Source organism: Pieris brassicae, chromosome 2 (genome assembly GCF_905147105.1).
Source record: "Pieris brassicae chromosome 2, ilPieBrab1.1, whole genome shotgun sequence".
NCBI lineage: Eukaryota > Metazoa > Arthropoda > Insecta > Lepidoptera > Pieridae > Pieris > Pieris brassicae.
In genome coordinates, this window is record NC_059666.1 from 11,159,345 (window position 1) to 11,177,399 (window position 18,055).

At 39.8% G+C, this 18,055-nt stretch overlaps 1 protein-coding gene across 5 annotated transcripts in view; it reads right to left on the reverse strand.

Annotated features, from left to right (window-relative positions):
* Positions 1–1,148: 1,148 nt before the first annotated feature.
* LOC123720193 (ecdysone receptor) overlaps positions 1,149–18,055 on the reverse strand; it is an 80,042-nt gene continuing 63,135 nt past the window's right edge. For 3 of the 5 annotated variants that reach the window (XM_045676726.1, XM_045676725.1, XM_045676723.1), the window contains 6 exons: positions 6,522–6,692; positions 5,653–5,945; positions 5,180–5,359; positions 4,846–5,004; positions 4,537–4,759; positions 1,149–4,462 (listed from right to left, as the gene is read on the reverse strand). In XM_045676726.1, coding sequence (XP_045532682.1) covers positions 4,167–4,462; positions 4,537–4,759; positions 4,846–5,004; positions 5,180–5,359; positions 5,653–5,945; positions 6,522–6,692 — 1,322 coding nt within the window. In that variant the 3' untranslated portion in view covers positions 1,149–4,166. The remainder of the gene's footprint in view (positions 4,463–4,536; positions 4,760–4,845; positions 5,005–5,179; positions 5,360–5,652; positions 5,946–6,521; positions 6,693–18,055) is intronic. The other 2 variants (XM_045676727.1, XM_045676724.1) reach the window with 1 other exon arrangement.

Consider the following 18,055-nt stretch of genomic DNA (forward strand, 5'->3'; position numbering starts at 1 on the left):
TGAAAGATTATATATTTCATATATACTCTGCGTTGAAAAAATGGCCTCTACAGACCCAAGATAATTATGAGTGAACAGGATAATGTAATATTTGACTTTGTCTCTTCTGTACTCTATAGACTATACAATCCGTTTATGTAAAAATATTAGTACGTGTTTTGCGTTAAATTAATTAATTAGGTAATTGACCAGAGACGTTAAAGGTATGTACGTTTAATAGATTGGGTTTAGCAGACTGAAAGGATGGTAAAAATTTAGAAATATCTCGCCCGTATTTTACCACGCGCCGGACACAGTTATTTAAAAAAAAACTAACCTAACAATAGATAGGTTCGAAAGGATTTTGGCCAGCTACGGGCGCTACGGCCTCCGCCTTGTATAATACCTAACTTAATCAAGATCTTAGTTTACATGTAGATTAATGTTACAGTTAACATGTATTAAATATTAATTAATAGTGCTATAAAACAATTACCTCGATTGTAAAATATAGACAAGTTCCATACAAAATAAACGAAGAAGCACATTCACGTAGCTTGAAAGTAACGGATTGAATCTGTCACTTGTCAGTGTAATTTATGTAAAAATCTACATTTAAAATAGTGGTTTGCGTTTCGTTTCACCTGTTCTGGTATTCACGCTTCTTGAAATATTATAATAAATAATAGAAAACTATACAATGCATGTTTCGAATATCGCAATTTCAACACAATAAACAAAATTATATTTCATTTTTTTCCAATCAAGGACCCCCGAAACACCTACACAATCAGTATCATCAAATTCAGGCGCCGTTTTTCTAAATCCAACTAGAAAGTATTGGTGGGAAATTTTTGTGGTCAAGAATAGGAAAGGGCCAGAAAGGTAGATCCCGCAGCCCATCCGAAACGCTTCCAAGTGTGGGCGCCTTCTAAAGTTTCCCCTTAAAGTCACCCAAACGGGGAACCAGGGCTCTACGCGTCTAAAAGAAGATGCATCTCTGCAAGCACTGCAGCGAACCTTCCCCAGTTCAAGTTTTCAAAGGCGATTGGGTCGATTTGAGAATGCTCGTTGCCGTATCAAGAAATTAATTAAATTGAATAAAAATATTGAAAGGTCGGGGATTGTGATCGGAACTTTAAGGTTAAATAAAAGACATTTGATATTTTATGTTGAGGTGTAAGTTTATTCGCATAACAATGTTTCATACAAATTTCCTCGTTTTGTACACCTTTTAATCATTTGTTTTGTAGATAGTTTCTTTTATAAAAGTTGTCTCTCTAAAACTTCAACACATTCGTCATGTCTGTTCCCTATAACTAATTCTCCTCACCACTGTAGTTAAATTATAAAATAGGGGATTCACTAAGGCGTAGTGTTAGGATGAAAAAAAAGTTACATAGAAAACGAAACAATATGCAAGAACACGGAATGGGATCCTATCTCTCGAATCAGCCTTCCGGTGACATCCGACGCGGCACCCGCCAGAGGCTGCGCGAGAGTGCGAGGAGTTACACTTCAATATTGTTTATTTCTCTAATGGACATTGCACGATCACACTGGTATCAGCGAACTGGCTGCGAGGCTGCCAGTCAGAATTATCAATAAGAAAAATTCGTTTCTAAAATAATAACTTAATCACTTGAAGTCAATTCAAAATGTACATCACTCGTCTCGTCGAGAGGACGAGTCTAATCTGCTACAAAAATTAGCAAATTTTAATACGAACATCACCTAGTCCGCCTATGTAAAATTAATCGCTTAAGTATAAGAAAACACGTAAAGTGTGATAGGGCCTATTATGCTTCCAGTGTACGACGAACCCGAGAGCGAATCGCATTGCGCCTTTAAAACTAAACTTGACTGTACATCGTATTTCTACGTAATTATTTGTACATATTGCACTCTGAAGAAACAAAGCATCGAGAAACATCTGTCGGAACGAAGAAATCGTCCGTCGGTCAAAATACTCTTCGGCGCTCTCGCGCCTCACAAAGCTTACAAAAGATAAATACAGAGGTCATTTACAAAAAATATATTCTACCCAAATAATATAAAAATAACAACAGCCATCTGTACTTTATTAGATGAATAAAATTAAACATATGTCAAACATACGACCATAAAATCTAGAGGTACCTATATACAGTAAAAATGGACACGCGGTCGAGACCGGTCGCCATTTCTCGCGACCCTCGCCCCCGATTCGAAAATCAAATACTCCACGTCGAAGAAGGGCCGACGTCGACGGAAGGCCGTCTCGACGTTCCCGTCCCACCCGTCCCGTCCGTCCCGAGCCCCACGCGGCGCTCCGGTGCCGTCTTCGACGACCCTCGGCGATACTAACTCGGCTTCCGTTAACGGCTAAGACACAAATTACATTACGGTACTCATCTCCGACGAGATTTTTACACTTAATAAATCTATTACAATTTCGAAATCGAATAATACGTATCAAACACGACCGGCTGCGCACCGACGGAGTCCGTCGACCGCTAACCGAATGGCAGTTTTGGTTGTCTCGACTCGCTCCGAGTCTTAAGGCATGGATCGCAGCGAAAGTTACGGCGAAGGCCCGCGCTCTCGCTCGCACCGTGCTACGTATACGTACATAAAATGGCAGTGTGTCGTATACGCCCCGAGGCCCGATCCGTCCGAGGCGCTCCGTGGCGTTTGTGCTTCGATTACTACTATGGGTCGTCTACCTCTACGGCTTAATTATAAATACGAGTCGAAAAGATGTCGTCGAGCGGACTAGCGCGCGGCCCGCGGTGCTAGCTCGATCGTGACACGCGGATTCACACGTATACTAGAAATGCATTTCCAAAACCTCAAACACGCCTCGACGGTACTCAAGCGTTAGGGATGGTGCGGGGTGACACTCACTCTGCTTAAGCACGCTTACGGGTAATTGAGATCGACTAATTATGTTCTATATACTATGATATCCATTCTCAACAATGAAGGTACTTGAGTACAGGTAACGTGAAATAAGGCATTCCGTGTGTTTCAAATGGCAGTACAATTATTGTAATTCTCTCGTATCGTGTGCATTTGCGACTACCGCTCCAGTAACTCTAATCAGCTGCCAATTACGAGATGTGTGATATCTCAGATAACACATTTAACGTAACCTTAGCGTAATGTTTTACTCTAATTTAGCGAAACTCTCTCAGTCTCAACAGCTGCCGCACAATAAAAACAATAATAAGCAATAATGAGCAATAGTGAGCAGATGCACACAATAATAATTAATCTATGAATTTGTCTTTCTTCTCCCAGTCGGGAAAGTGAAATCCTCCAAGTGAAATGCGCATACTTTTGCCACGAAATCATCATAACAAGATTCGATGATGATTTGGATTCCTTGAATTTTTCTCTTAAATGAGTGTCATGTGTAGATGCGAGAAAACACCCGCGCAAAAGAAAACGGCCCGTTAAATCGACGGCTTGACTCCTTCGTTTGGAGCGGTTCCGGCGTCCCGAAGTGCAGTAAGCGAACGATGAAAAGTAATTAGAAAACGTATCACCCACAAACCTTATCTAACTTATGTATAGAGGTGAGGGACTTCGCTCGAATTTAACGAATTCTTACGTTTAAGGTAGAAATGTCGGGACCCGATTGTAGATTGCTTCACGACGTGGCCGATCGTTTCGTGAAATGCCCAAGTTAAACATTTAAAAAACTGGTTTCGACCGATCGTGTCGGATGTGCAGCGATTTGCCACGTCACGAAGATATCCATGGTCGGGGTCACCCCGGCCGAGGTCCCTCCGAGCTGCAGAGGGATGTACCGAAACTGTCTGCATCGAACTCTAAAGTAATCACAGCGATAATAAAATAAATCGGGACACGGGCGCAGGAGAAGGGACGTAACGCGGGACATAAACTATATAGAAACAAACGGTCAGTAAAGATCAACAAAGTCCGCCGAGCGAATATACGAATATACAATCGAAAAGGTGAATTTCGGTAAACAAACACAACTATCAACTCTTTCGAATAGAACTCTATATATCAGATATAACTCTCACGAACGCGTCGAGTCCGGTCGCGGAACGACGCCAATAGACTCCGAACGTCCAACAGCACGTAAAGTCACTCCACTTAACCTAGCCAGTCTGTGAGCGCTCTCTCCTCGGCCCCCGCGGCCCCTTCGGCCCCTCGGGCCCCCGCAGCCCTGGGGGCTAGAGCTCGGTCGGGTGGTCCAGCAGCGCGGGTGGCTGCGACGTCACGTCCGCCACGTCCCAGATCTCCTCCAGGAAGGGAGGCAGCTTCCGATTCTTCAGCTTCAGGGATATGCACATGTTTGAGTTCTGCATGCCCAGCGTGCGCACCTCCGAGAGGATAGACAGGATCTTGCCGAACAGCACGGAGCAGCGCGGAGCCGCGCTGAGCTGATTGAGGATGTACATCCGCAGAGTGGTCAGATAGTACCTCTGGATCTCTTCCACCAGGTTGGGCTGCTCCAGCCCAGGCCGATCTGTAACGTGTGACGGTGAGAGTCAAAAGAGTGATCTCGTTTCGAGGCAATTTTCCCCTTCGAAGAAGACTCACCCGAGAATATGATGACGGCCGTGAGCAGCGCGTAGTGCACGTTGTCCAGCGACAGGGCGTACATGCAGCGACAGAAGTGCAGCAGATCCTCTATGACGTAGCTCATGCCCGCTTTGCGATAGTTGTCACGAGTGTACGCCTCGTTGTTTGCGAACAAAATGCTGTCCGTGCTGGCGTCATACCGCCGAGCCACGCGCAGCATCATCACTTCACTCGAGCACGCCTATCGCAAACAAAAATGTGTTAAAGTCGAAAGGGCTGGTTCATACTCAATAATATTGAGAATTCTATTTAGACTGGGCTTTCTACCTTTAGCAGAGTGATTTGATCTGGTTGCGAGATTTTCCCGAAGCCGGGTAGACCTTTAGCGAACTCCACTATGAGCTGCACGGTCAGAATGGTCATCTCTGTGATCTGACGGAAGGCCAAGTCTGTGTCCCCGTCATCCTCCTCGCCGTGTTGCCAAGTCTGAAAAAAAAACAGATTCTTGAGAGTTGTACCACAAATATGTACTGCATTGTAGTCAGTAATGGCCATTAAAATCTTGCTATGCTTAATGTACACGACATTAAGAATAGTTAATACGGTGACTCCATAAAAAGAAGATGTCATATGACGATACCTCTCCTAAGCTAAAGCTTACCTGTGTGACTCTTTTGAGATCCTCCTCCGAAGGCTGCTCGTACCCATCTTGGTACCAGACGAGCCTGGCGATCAAGAACTGCTGGTTGGGCGAAAGAGGCGGAATATTCTTCAACCTGTTCTGTTCCAGGAGTTTCTCAGATAGGAACCGCGGGACCACTTCGTGCTGCAAACATTCCAGCTTCACATAGGAAACGAAATATGTTAATATCTCGCTGCCATGGCTCACAAAGATCTTTGCTATATAAAGCGGCGACGGAGGTTCTAGGTCCGCAACTCCAAAAATAACATAATTTCGGCAAACAATGCGTGATCACCCGCCTCATACAATAAAAGCTCATACACCGTACATGTGCATCTTGGCATGTAACAATATACTAAGTTGAGGTTTAAATTATACCATAGAGACAAATTACAACCATTAAACAAGAACGAGCATGAGGTAGAAACTCTATTGGGAAAGGAGATACTTACGATCCTGGCTGCATCAGGCGGAGGAGGATCACACTGCATAATTGGTGGCATGTGATCATCTACTGTGGTTGTGCTAACTGGTAATTTGTCCTTTTCTCTCTGTGCTTTCTTTTCCTTTCTTTTCAATGCGCATTGGGGTTCTGGGACCACACACTCGGGCCTCATGCCCACCGCTAGGCACTTCTTTAATCGGCATTCTTGACATTTTCTTCGCATATACATATCCATTTCACAGGCGTGACCAAACTTGCATATGTAAACTGCATTTTTGGTGACACTCCGTCGGAAAAACCCTAGAAAATCAGAAAAATATAATAAAATATTGTTTTAGATGTCAATGACATTTTTTTCTTATCTCATTTATCATGAATATGACAAAAGTGAGACGTGATTGGGTAATCTCCATTGCCTACGAAGGCATACTACGAAATGTGCATAACTTTATCAGCAAAGGTTGTCTGAAAGGCATTGGTCAATGACAGCTGAATAGAACGCAGTAAACAAACACAATATTAAATAGATAACGTTTTTTTAAATACTTTTTATAGTTATTTACGAGCTTCAGAGAAATTACGGTACTGTGTTTCTTTATTAGTTTTGATTCAGAGAAACAAATTGCTTCAATTAAAATGCATTTATTATTTTTCAAATGAACCAAATTAAGCTCTGAATAACAAATGATTCAGAGCAGTAGACGGACTACAGACGGCTATTGTGACGTTACGTCCCGACTGGGCTAAAGTGCGTACATATCGTCAACCGAATCGCCAGCACAATGCTTCATGCGAATACAGAGTATTTGGTGACGAGCGAGGTTACACGGTACCCCGTAAACAAAACGATGCAGGTAAAGCAAGGTTTCCAGTTACCTTTACAGCCTTCGCACGTGAGTGCATTATAATGATACCCCGAGGCTCTGTCACCACAGACGAGGCATAACTCCTCCTGCTGCCGCGGCGCCGGACCTTTCTTCTGTCTTCGTGCATCGCCATCCGTGCTGCAGCCATTTATGCTCGATGCCGGTGACAGTTCCTCCCTGCCTGGAATAAGGCAAAAATTTCCATTACTACGAGTTTAAATGTACATAAAATTATAATTAGAAACCTGCTTAAACATTAATTAAACGAAATCCTTCTTGAAAACTTGACTACTTCTATTAAAAGCCTCCTTTTTAATAAAAAATAATAGAAGATTTCCCTTGCGTCTTCCAATAGACGTTTTCGAGCTAACATCATCGTGTAACCTACCTAATTTTCGGTGGTGGACGCTTCCTGTCCCAACAAAAGGTGGTTAGAGCTACGGTCGGCATACTAATGACGTAGCCACGATGTTACATTGGGTGTAAATACTCAACGAATGCGTGATCGTCATCTAATCAAAGCCACACATGTCTCGGTCCGTTGTGAACACAAGTCGAATCAGTTTTATGGCTATGGCTGCTATAACTAAGTTTTTTCAACTGTTCGTATTGTACATATGTGTTAAGAGGACTTGCAAGTTAATTATTTCTAATAATTTTGAGTGCGCTTATTACAGTTGCTGCGGGTCGGCGGCCTTTACGAGTACCCGAGTTGCGCAACCGACCGAAATACTGCTGCCAAAAAACTAGTTCGACTGTCCCACGTGGTAACGAAAGCTGAGGCCACTCATAAAACAGAACGCTTTACTCGCCTTTCACAAAAATAAACAACTATTCTAAGCGAGTTTATTTTTCGCAATCGAATCAACGATTTTAGCGTCGCACACATAATATTGGCACAGTTTGAAGTTACAAACGTTTTTGTATGCAATTTATTTTAGGTCCGTATGCAAAAGCCGACTAGGACACTAATTATGCCAATTGTACGACCTTCCGAAACGAAACCTTAATGGTGACGAGCATTCAAAGGTTTAATTTGTGAAGGTGAACAACTGTTATTTAATTTACTCCTCCTAGCTCTTAAAGAAATGAGGTTAAGCATAGTTGTCGTATCATAAGGTAAAAGTTGATCTTATATATGTAGTTACAAAAGCTTATATAAAAAGTGATTACAATTTACAAGTGTTAAAATTTTCTATTTATGTAAAAATAACAAATATCTTTTGAGTCTTAAAATTTCAAATAACAGTGAATAAATTTGAAAATGAATGAAGAATATACTCCGATGGATCGTAAATAAATAAAATAATACTGAGTCTGGCCTCGTACACAATCTGTCCTGTTTGTTGATTTAGTGAATTAAAAGAATGATTTAGCAATCAGAGGTTGTTCTTGAAAAAGAAAGCCAATCAAAAGTTGAATGCACGGATGACCGAGTCAGTGTGTTATGTTATTACGTCCCAGCTGTTCAGTCATCAGTGTGCGCCGGCGCATCTAAGGTCTAGTTCGTGCGCCTTCGGCGGTGTGCGACCGAGTCGCTCTGCTCGGGCACTAGAGCGAGATGACGGGACGAGAGACAAGTGGGGCGCGAGCGTCGACCGGGGGCAGCGTGCGGCCTTGACTCTTACGTTGCCCCTCTCCCCCCTGCCCCGTACCGCTTCTAGCTACGCTCGCCTTCTTATTTATGATACCATCAGAGCTCGAAGCTCGCGATTCCCAACTAATAATAACTAGTTTTTCCTCTCACGCGATTCGACTTTTTCATTCTTTAGGTCTCACCTAATGCCTAACATGGTAAAGCCGTCACTTTTTATGTATTACGCCTCAGCCGACAATGGCGCTCATCATGTATTGCAAATGATCAGCAAATGCACCATTTCATTTAATTTAATAACACACATGTTTTAAAGCTAATATCTTATTTAAGGCATTTCAATAAATGTTTTAATTTTTCAGGAAATTCGTCAGGAAGGTCGTTTTAAAAGCAGCATGCCTATTTTGTCATGCGTAATATGATAAAATGCAAATTACTTGAATTTACATATTTCATTCAATTAAGCAGGCCCGAATTATTATTATCTAGCTACATGTCGACACTTAAATAGTTCCTGTTACGAGTATTTAGCTATTACTGACACGATATTATTATAATTTTAGTTTTAATGGCCTCGTGAGAAAGATTTAGTTACAGTAAAATGGTAAATGAACTTTTGTCAAAAGTTCATTAAAGTTGAACCGTTAGTTAAAAACAACGTTTGTCGAAAACAGAGACCCGAAAATGGTGAATTTTTCATTTGCGCGATGACACATTTAATAGAAACTTTAATTCTGCTAAGTGCCACCGATTGAACAATACTCAACTTTCTCTGTGACCTGGAGAATCGGGCGACGCAATCACTTCGCAGGCGAAACGCGTAAGCGCTCACTAGCCAGTGAAAGTTACCCAAACTTAGGTATTGCACAAGGCGGGCCTACTCTACTCTACTCACATACGTCATTGAAATTTGGCGAAAGTAAACGTTACGCGACTCACTAGCATAGCATTTCCTAGCGCAAGCGCTAAATGGAAGTGCTGAAAATCAACTAGAGACAGTTATGGGTCGTCACGAAAAGTGATCATAAAAAATACACACGTGATGATGCATCGCTCGGGCGGAGATCGACTTATAATGTTACTTTCTACGATACTTTCTAGCGAGAGATGTGGGCCGGTGCCGGCGCAAGTAGAGCGATCGGTTTCTCCACGCGTCGGGAAAACGGATTGAAATAGAAATCGCGCGGTGAAAATCGCCATTTTCACGTCACACGCTAATGTGGAAACTTAACTCATTATGTTTTCGTTCCCTAGTTGGATTCTATTGCAACGTGTAACAAAATATGTTCAGTGTTAAAATTAGAACCAGGAAACGGGGATGCAAAGCGAGAGCGGCCCTAATAAGACGCCATTACAGACGCCTAACACGTGGAAGTGTTTACATCCGCCGGCTCGTCCATCCGGACTGAAACGCATCCGGGCTGATAAACACTGCCAAATATAGGCAAACGATACTATAGAGTGTCGGCCTTTTAGTATGAAACTATGTACGTTAAATATATCTAACTGCACCGACGGCACTCGGATTACGTCGGGCCTCTCAATTCCCATCGCGTTAAATAGTTACTGCGTGTTTTGTCTCTGTCTCTTCCCCAATTTAGTACAGCCGGCACCAATGTGGGTGCCACAGTCTTTTCAAGTAAACATGGGTACGTTAAGTAAATAGACGAAGGGAGGTATAATTAGGATTGATGGCGCAATGTGTAACGAACATGAAACTTCAGAGAAACAGCTGCTTTTTTTTATAACTTCTATAATTACAACGGCTTTGGTACGAATAAGCAGTGACTTTAAATTCTAAATCATATATTGATATAGGTAACAAACACAATGTACACTTATGAACGACAAAAAAGATATATATATATATGAAATGATTCTAATTTTACATTTACTGCCTTTTCCCAAATCAACGGCGTAGAACGGAAGAGAAGAACTGGCAATCAATTATCCGTCACTCTTTTTAATCGCGAAGTTTTTTGTTTAACACAACGTTTGTAAGGAGCTGCAATCATTACAACATGTTCTATATGACATCTCTAACATATGACCTGAGGCCTTGCTTCTCATGAGCATCCAATAAACCCTTTTATCACCTAGTTTCCTAAGATTTTAAATTATTCATAACCGCAACGTTTGTTTATTAACCTCGTTCCATGAAATAGACAGCTTATGGTAAAGTAGGTCAAGGCGCGTTCACATGACGTAAACGTCTTATCGTAGAGTTGTCATAAAGGGCTAATTAAGACTAGCTCACCAATTAGGTCAACGACTCTTTGCTTGTCTGATAAATGTGCATTATATATGATGAACTAAGCCACTCGACTGGGTCAACTCAGCCACAACCACAAGAGAAAAATTCCCATGTTTTGCTTAACAGGGTATACTCACTCGAGCGCCCCGTCGATAGTATCTCTCTATGGCATATTTCCTCATAATTGAATACAAGTTGTTCTTTAAACGGCGGATTTTTAGGTCATTAACGCACGGTAGGACACGTTTAACCTCAACGAGGAAAACAGTTTGGTGTAAGTAGGTCGAGAGAATTGTCTGAAATAACAACCGATTTGTCGCCTGATGAGCGAAGTTAGCATACCAATGGCCTTGGAATTATCAATTAAACACGAAATAATACCTAACACCAATCCGGGAAGATTTGGAGTCATTGACCGCATATCAGACGCGATAACTCAAAAGAAATTCGACGGTGACAAAGAATCTCTTTATTTGCCACGAATCTCACCGGCTGGCTTTTGATTAGATTACGATTTGTTTGATTCCATAGCTTATCAGCGTGACATTGGCCGGTATTTGTCGAAAACAGTTATTCAATGAAATGAGAACATCGGTATGTGCACTGTAGGGGGGGGGGAGAGAATAATTAAACCTGCTTTTAAATGTCACGCGATCTTTGCGTGTCTCCATAATGGGAACGTTTTAGGAAAATCATGCTGGTTTTTAATTCATTTAACAGATAAAAAGGAAAGGCTTTAAATAAATACGACCATAAATTTAAGTTACCACACCGGCTGGGCCTCTTTGCGGCGTGACCAGATTGCAACTAGCAAAAACTTCGACGACAACGAACGTAAAAAACGAAACATGAAGCATCGAGCACGAACGAAATAGCAAGTCATGGATCTCATGATCGATCACGACCTAAAGTTATATTGTGCAATACTTTATCATTTGTTCGGTAGTCCGCGAAAGGGATTCTCAGGAATAGCGACCTCTCTATTCAATAACTGCATTTACGTGTGTACAATCCAGTGATAATTAAGGGTTTACGTATGGAGACAGAAATAAGTGCCCGATGGCCCATCTAGTGAACTGTGTCATGGACTCAGCCCACGCGCGTCGTAAGGTCGCCACTGTGACAATTTCATGCCGTCAGTCGCTTCATTCATCAATACGTAGGTTAAAATAGATCCGAATACATAATTCAATATTGAAAATAGCCTAAATATTGAAATAATCTAGACAATCAACAGAGTGGACCATGGCAGATGTATCTATCTTTTTCTCATTTTTGTCTACATCAACGTATGGCCACGAAATGTATTGAGTACAATTCTATCATAGTGAAAATGTTTTCCATTGGTAACTGGTGTCTGGTACCATGTCAGTTTAGCTGTTAACATTAAAGTGATGCCAGTATGATCGATGATCAGGCAATGACGGAGCGAGAACTAAACACGTTCAATAGGTACACACCATTTTTATACACCCTTTCACAGGGAACAACTGTTCCGTAAATAAACAGTATTGACTTCAAGTAGTTTCTTAAGGATTTAAAATATCAATATTAAAAATATTTTGTTTTTATAAGTAAATCTTGTTTATAAAATCATGCAAGTTGCTTTCAGTGTATTGATCAAATTACTAATGTGTTTGATCACTTTTAAGATGTTTTTTTAACTAGGTGCTCCAGTACAATTACAAATTAATATACGTAGAATCTTTTGAGCGAAAGGAAATAATAATTATCTCTTATCTAACCACAAATTTAAATGCCGATAAAGATAAGTTTCCCGTAATTTATACTTTATTCAAAAGTGTTTCTTGCAATTAAGATTAGAGTTTTACTTACATATTATATATGTCTAACCGTAACATAATCTTGAAATAAGCCATAATGATTCTAAAATCGTCTAAATCATTGCATTTCTAAATTCAAAGTGAATTCCTGCGCTGAAAATGGATTTTATTGGCAGCATTCGCTAAACATTGTTAGCACGCTAACGTCTCACGTATCGAATAGAGTTTGTTACATTGCTCAGCGCACACGTAGAGCGATGGAAGTGAATTCCTCGCCTGTTACATATTCAGCGATGTACGTTGTTCTGAAATTAGTTACTTTTAAGAAGAAGCGAGAGGAATGGCATTCCTCCGGCGCGGCTGACCGGTTCCCAATAGCAGGCTGTTTACGGCCGGACCAGATATAAATAGATATGCAGCAACATCCATCGCTTTTATGTTTTACTTTTACACCTCTATAAAATAAACAAAGCAATTGAAAGACTACAACAAAGAATGTACTATCTTTTTTTATAAAACGATGTTCGCTAGTTGATTTTTATTTAATTTAACTGAGAGAAACTTAAGCGCAGAGTAAATTGAAATGCCTCGGCGATTTCTTCGATATCAACGTAGCAATTGAAGTTTGACTCGGCCATTATTATAATAGAGTTATTAGCCATTTGAAGACAATTGAATGACGGATAAGTACTAAACGCTCGACGTGGGCCTGGCATTAATTTAAATTCTCCTCGACATTGTAAGACAATTTAACAAAAGCAAGTGTGCAGCACTTATGATAAAATCAGCGACTCGTTATAAGATTTCACTTTCACTGGAGCTTTAGCATTATCTAACTTTCTCAAAGACGCAGAAATTGGTTAATTTTCGATGCGTTGCGTAAGGAACCACGTGGTGCGTCGAACGTTGACCCCATATGTGACGCTGATATCGTAGCATTAGATAAAAAATGCACGATAACAATTTGCCATCGGGCCGTGCTAAAAAGAATTGCCGTGGCCTTGCTCAACCCGAGAGTCACCTAGATAGATTCGTTGCATAAACGGCTGGGGCGGCAAAGGGGGTCATTGTCGCTTAGTTCACGTTCACCCAACGGTTGCCACTTGACTCTTAGGTGCAGGTATCAAACAGTCTCCTTCGGCGTGTCTGTGACCTCAATGTTAATAACCTAAAGCGGTAGCACTATAAACAACTGACTGCGTCAGTGAGATGCAGAGCGGTTCGAGCCTGCATATCGTACGACCATTGATGTTTTCAGCTTTATCTATTTTGAGAACACATCAAACATCGGGGAAGCCAAGAAAACGTTGAAACGGAACGATTCTATCTGCTTACCTTTAGTTCTCTAGGACACCTCGCTTCAACTTTTCTTATACTAAATATTCTTATTACGAGTACATTAGTGTTAGATAATGTATCATTATTACAAAACGATACGCTAGCGCAACATATTAGTTCATAAAATCTTAGTGAATACAGTGATAATACGAGAAACAGAAAACAGTACTAACTAACATAACATGTCGTGTTGTGTACTGACGTTAGTTATACAAAATAAGGTGACCTATATGATAAGATTACTTCAATAGCTCAACTGCACACAAAGAATGCAGGTTGTCGATGTGTGAATAGCGTCTCTCCGTACAATGACATTGTCGACCTTGACTACTGGCTCGTATATAAGCACTCACACAGTAACACAGGAATGTATTCGTCACGCATATATTTAAAGATTTTAAACATCGACCAAATATTATTCGTCGAAAATGAAATGCACGTAATAACGTGCAGTTGAAGACGCGAGGATGCTTTTAAAATGAGGCGGGCTGCAGCCGATTTTAGGGGAGCTCTGTTCATGAGATACACCAGTTCAACACACGATAAGGTGAATGCCAACGCGCTGTGCATCGATGCACAACGATCAAGGCCAAATCTAAATTATCAGTCAGCTTTAATGCATGCCACACAAATATACTGACATTATACTTGTTAATTGTTATACAAATGCAAAATAACTTTGAAATGAGTATGCATTTACTGCAGTTTTTACGATAAACAAGGCGAGGCGAACACCAGAAATGCCAAACAAGCGTTATTCTAAATAAAACGAAAGAATATTTATCTGGAATGTCACTTTAACAGTCAGACGCACATAGAGACATAAAATTAATGTACTATTCAACATCTGCGTGGATAATATATTCGATCACACCATTAAATTACGTTATTAATTTTAAAATAAGCCTAATTGACAAGAAAAGTTTAAACAAATTTGCAGATATTTGAAATTTCAGACAGACATTTATTTTTGTCAAATGTTTTCTTTGATGTTTGATTAATGGTTGGTTCGCCTCTTTTAAAATGATCTAAAAAAATAAGTCAGTTTGATAAGATATTTAAGAATATCTATCTGTGAAATAAAATGAAACAAAACGATTCGTGTTATTGGATATCTATTAAAACCGCTTAATCTTACTAACTTATGCAAATGTATGAATTTAAATATGGTTCCTTTAAAAATAAGAAAACGTAAAGCCACCCACAGGAAACATTTCGGGACGGGACAATATAGGCCTCAAGGAGGTATAATACGTCCGAGGACATTGGTGCGGGGGCGGCTACAAGATATATACAATTGAATATAATGTCTGCAGACATTACTCATGGTAGCCTTCGATTTTGTATTGCTTATGTTATGTAAAGACTTGTTTCTTTACGTTAAATACACTTTATTAAACTCTGTCATAAAACTTGTTGAAGAGATTGCTCCTTAGTGACAAGGCCGCCGATCGCACTGCGAATTCAATATGTTTCTTGTGTTGTTTGTAAATACATATTTAGGTTTAATTTGGTTAAATATAGTTAAAGCCCCTTTTTTATTAACATTAATGTTAGGATACAAACATATTTTTAATAGACGAAGTGAAGTAAATGTTACTATACCCTTTCCCGATTATAACCTGATTTGTTTTACAATATGTCATGTAAAATAGAATGATACAAAAGTTATACAATCATAAATATATTTGTTGTGCACCGGGAAGTACGTGATCTGCCTTCGCATGTTATTCTGCTGGTGTATTTCCTCTTCAATTGTTCTTTCCTAGTGACATAATTCACGATCTCAAACTCGCTGAATTTTAATGACATTTTAAGGAAACCTATCAATATTAGGAAGTAGCGGCTGATGGAAAGTTACTATCGTATAAGTTATCTAAACTTACATAACATTCATATATTGATTCTTATTTACATTTACGTTACATTACATTTATGCAAAAATAAATAACATAATACATAAAAATTATAAGAGATGCTACGGGCGGACTTATCGCTAACTTATCTCTTCCAGGCAATCCTCTAGCTTAGCTTTTTAAGTAATTACTGCTGCCGAAAATTATCGTAGACATTCCTTATTACTACGTGTAACCGTTTAACATATATACCTAAATGTATTTAAACTACGAAACCTAGGTGCATAATCGAAAACCTTACCACTCATTGTTAACATATAGATTTTATAGACGAGAAACGATTGCTATTTATAGAAACCAGTTTATAAGCAAGTTATTAATCAAATTACAATTTGAGTTGTTCGTATAAGAAATTCGGCAACAGGTTTCTCTCTTGGCAAAACGTGTGACTTGTAATAATCGAAACCGGTCAAGTGCCTCGAATCTTGGCCCCAAACTTGGAATAATGGCAATCCGAACGACAATTAAGCGTTCTTTTAGTGAATCCGTTAAATGATTTAGATCAATGTACTTTTAATTCCGGACCCGACGCAGAGGCTCTTAACAATAGCCGCTTTGTAAACATCATAAGCAGATGTTCTCCAAAAGATAAATAAAATCATTAGATGATCACGAAATAAAAACTGTTGGGCGAACAACGAACATCGTAGGACAGTGTTTAAATAAATCGGAAATCAAAATCTCAGTTAAGTCAGTTTCAGAAGTTAAATGTTAATTCAAGATAAATCGGACAATCTAACGTTTTTAGTTCCATTTGTCGAATAGTCAAAAGAATTAGAACTTACAAGTAAATCAGCCAACTAAAGAAAACGTTGCGTTTCGAATCACGTCCAAGGAGGCAAATAAGTTTGAGAACAAATAATGTTTCGAGAAAAACATTAAGATTTTTGCGCCTCCAAGCTTTAGGAATTTTCATCACGCGGTAGTTGTCCAAATATACATGACCTCATCGTACGAGTATTGAATTTCAGATTTAGAACTAAAATGCAGTCTCTAAAGATTATTTTTTTAATTGTAGTGATTTGTATTAAGATAGAAGCATCCTAGTTACGAAGACCGACTCGAGGAAGATAATAGAACTAACAAGCGACGCGATGGCAGCGCGCGCGCAGCCGAGCGAAACAGGCGCTCGACCGCACATCCGCCAGAGCCTTCCTAGATCATTTTTAACTATTTTTAACAACCTTCTGCTACCATATCGTGTTTATGAGATTTATTAAAAAAATGTCCTCTACAATATTTAATACATCATAATAAGGAGATTTTTTGCGATTATTGCGAATCCGGATACACAAAAGCGAAAAGCAAGTGTTTGACTAATTTTGGATGTCGATGAACTCGACTCGTATGTTGTATTTACATCTAAGCGAGCATAAGAGAATACAATGACTAATTCTCGTCTCAAGTTTAGCAAGCTTTGGCTTCGGTTCCAAGTATTATTGGCAATTCCGTGTGTGCAGATACTGAAAGGGGTCAAAGCTATTAGATTATGTAGTCAAAGGGTTCAGAATCACGCCGCTATTAAATAAAGTTCCCTTCTATACGACAGCTGCTCGTGGGGATCAGATTAGTAATATTATTCTAACACTAAACATTCCGAATCGTCGAAACTTGCGAAGTTGTTCGAATTTCTATGCTAATAAACAACTTCATTACGACAAGTCCTATTTAGAAATTATCATAATATGTTCGTGGAAATATTATTGCTCTTACATAATATGTTTTATTTAAAATATATGAAGTCATAAGCTATCTCCGTCGGGGTTACTGAACCTTATGATTAAGGAATCATCAATCACAGCTCGTGTAACAGGATAGGCATCGCATGTCACACCATTTATTTATATTTTAGGTACCTACTAAGTACTTGTTCACCACACTACGTCAAAGATACTCCATCAGCGGTACCACAGAACTATTGTAATTTCCCCTTGGCATTTTCCGGAAATAGGTTTTTGCGTTTGTTTGAAGCAATTCAAAATTTCTAATCAATATAAGACCTTGGGCGGTCCGTAACCCTATCATTGCGGTAATAAAATAGAAACATTGTTAGGCAGAAACAAATAATTTCCGGCCACATATATATAGTAAGAGTAATTAGTGTTGCATGATGTTGCCAGTTATAAATGGACGTGTCAAAAAACCGCGGTGACCTTGGCGCCCCCGCGCGCGTGAAACGTTCACCTCAGGTGAGGCCCGTGGGGCTGGAAAATGCCCTACGACTTTCCGTAACAATAAATTACCCCATTACTTATTCTAAAGTACAACTTTTAGCAGATGGAGAAGACTATTCCGCCTTAATTCATTGCGCGGTAAACGACAGAACTCGCTGCATATTTGATTCGATTTTCGAAGTTTTTTTTAATTCAAGGCCGCGTAAGGCCATGGGGGTAAAATGATCGTGCGTTCCGTTCCATTGTAATTGGTCAACAGTGTCTTGTCCAATATGTTATTGAGTCTGTTTGTGGAATCGCAATCGAACATCACGATTCCTCTCATGACTTCCATTTTATAAAGACAGATTTTAAACGAATAAAAATACGTAATATGCTCACCCGCATGATTGTTGTTATCTGTGATACTTTTAGTTGTCGTGAACTTTTATTGATGTAGGTAAATTCCAACTTATGCGGGTTACTTAACAAGGGGATAATCTAA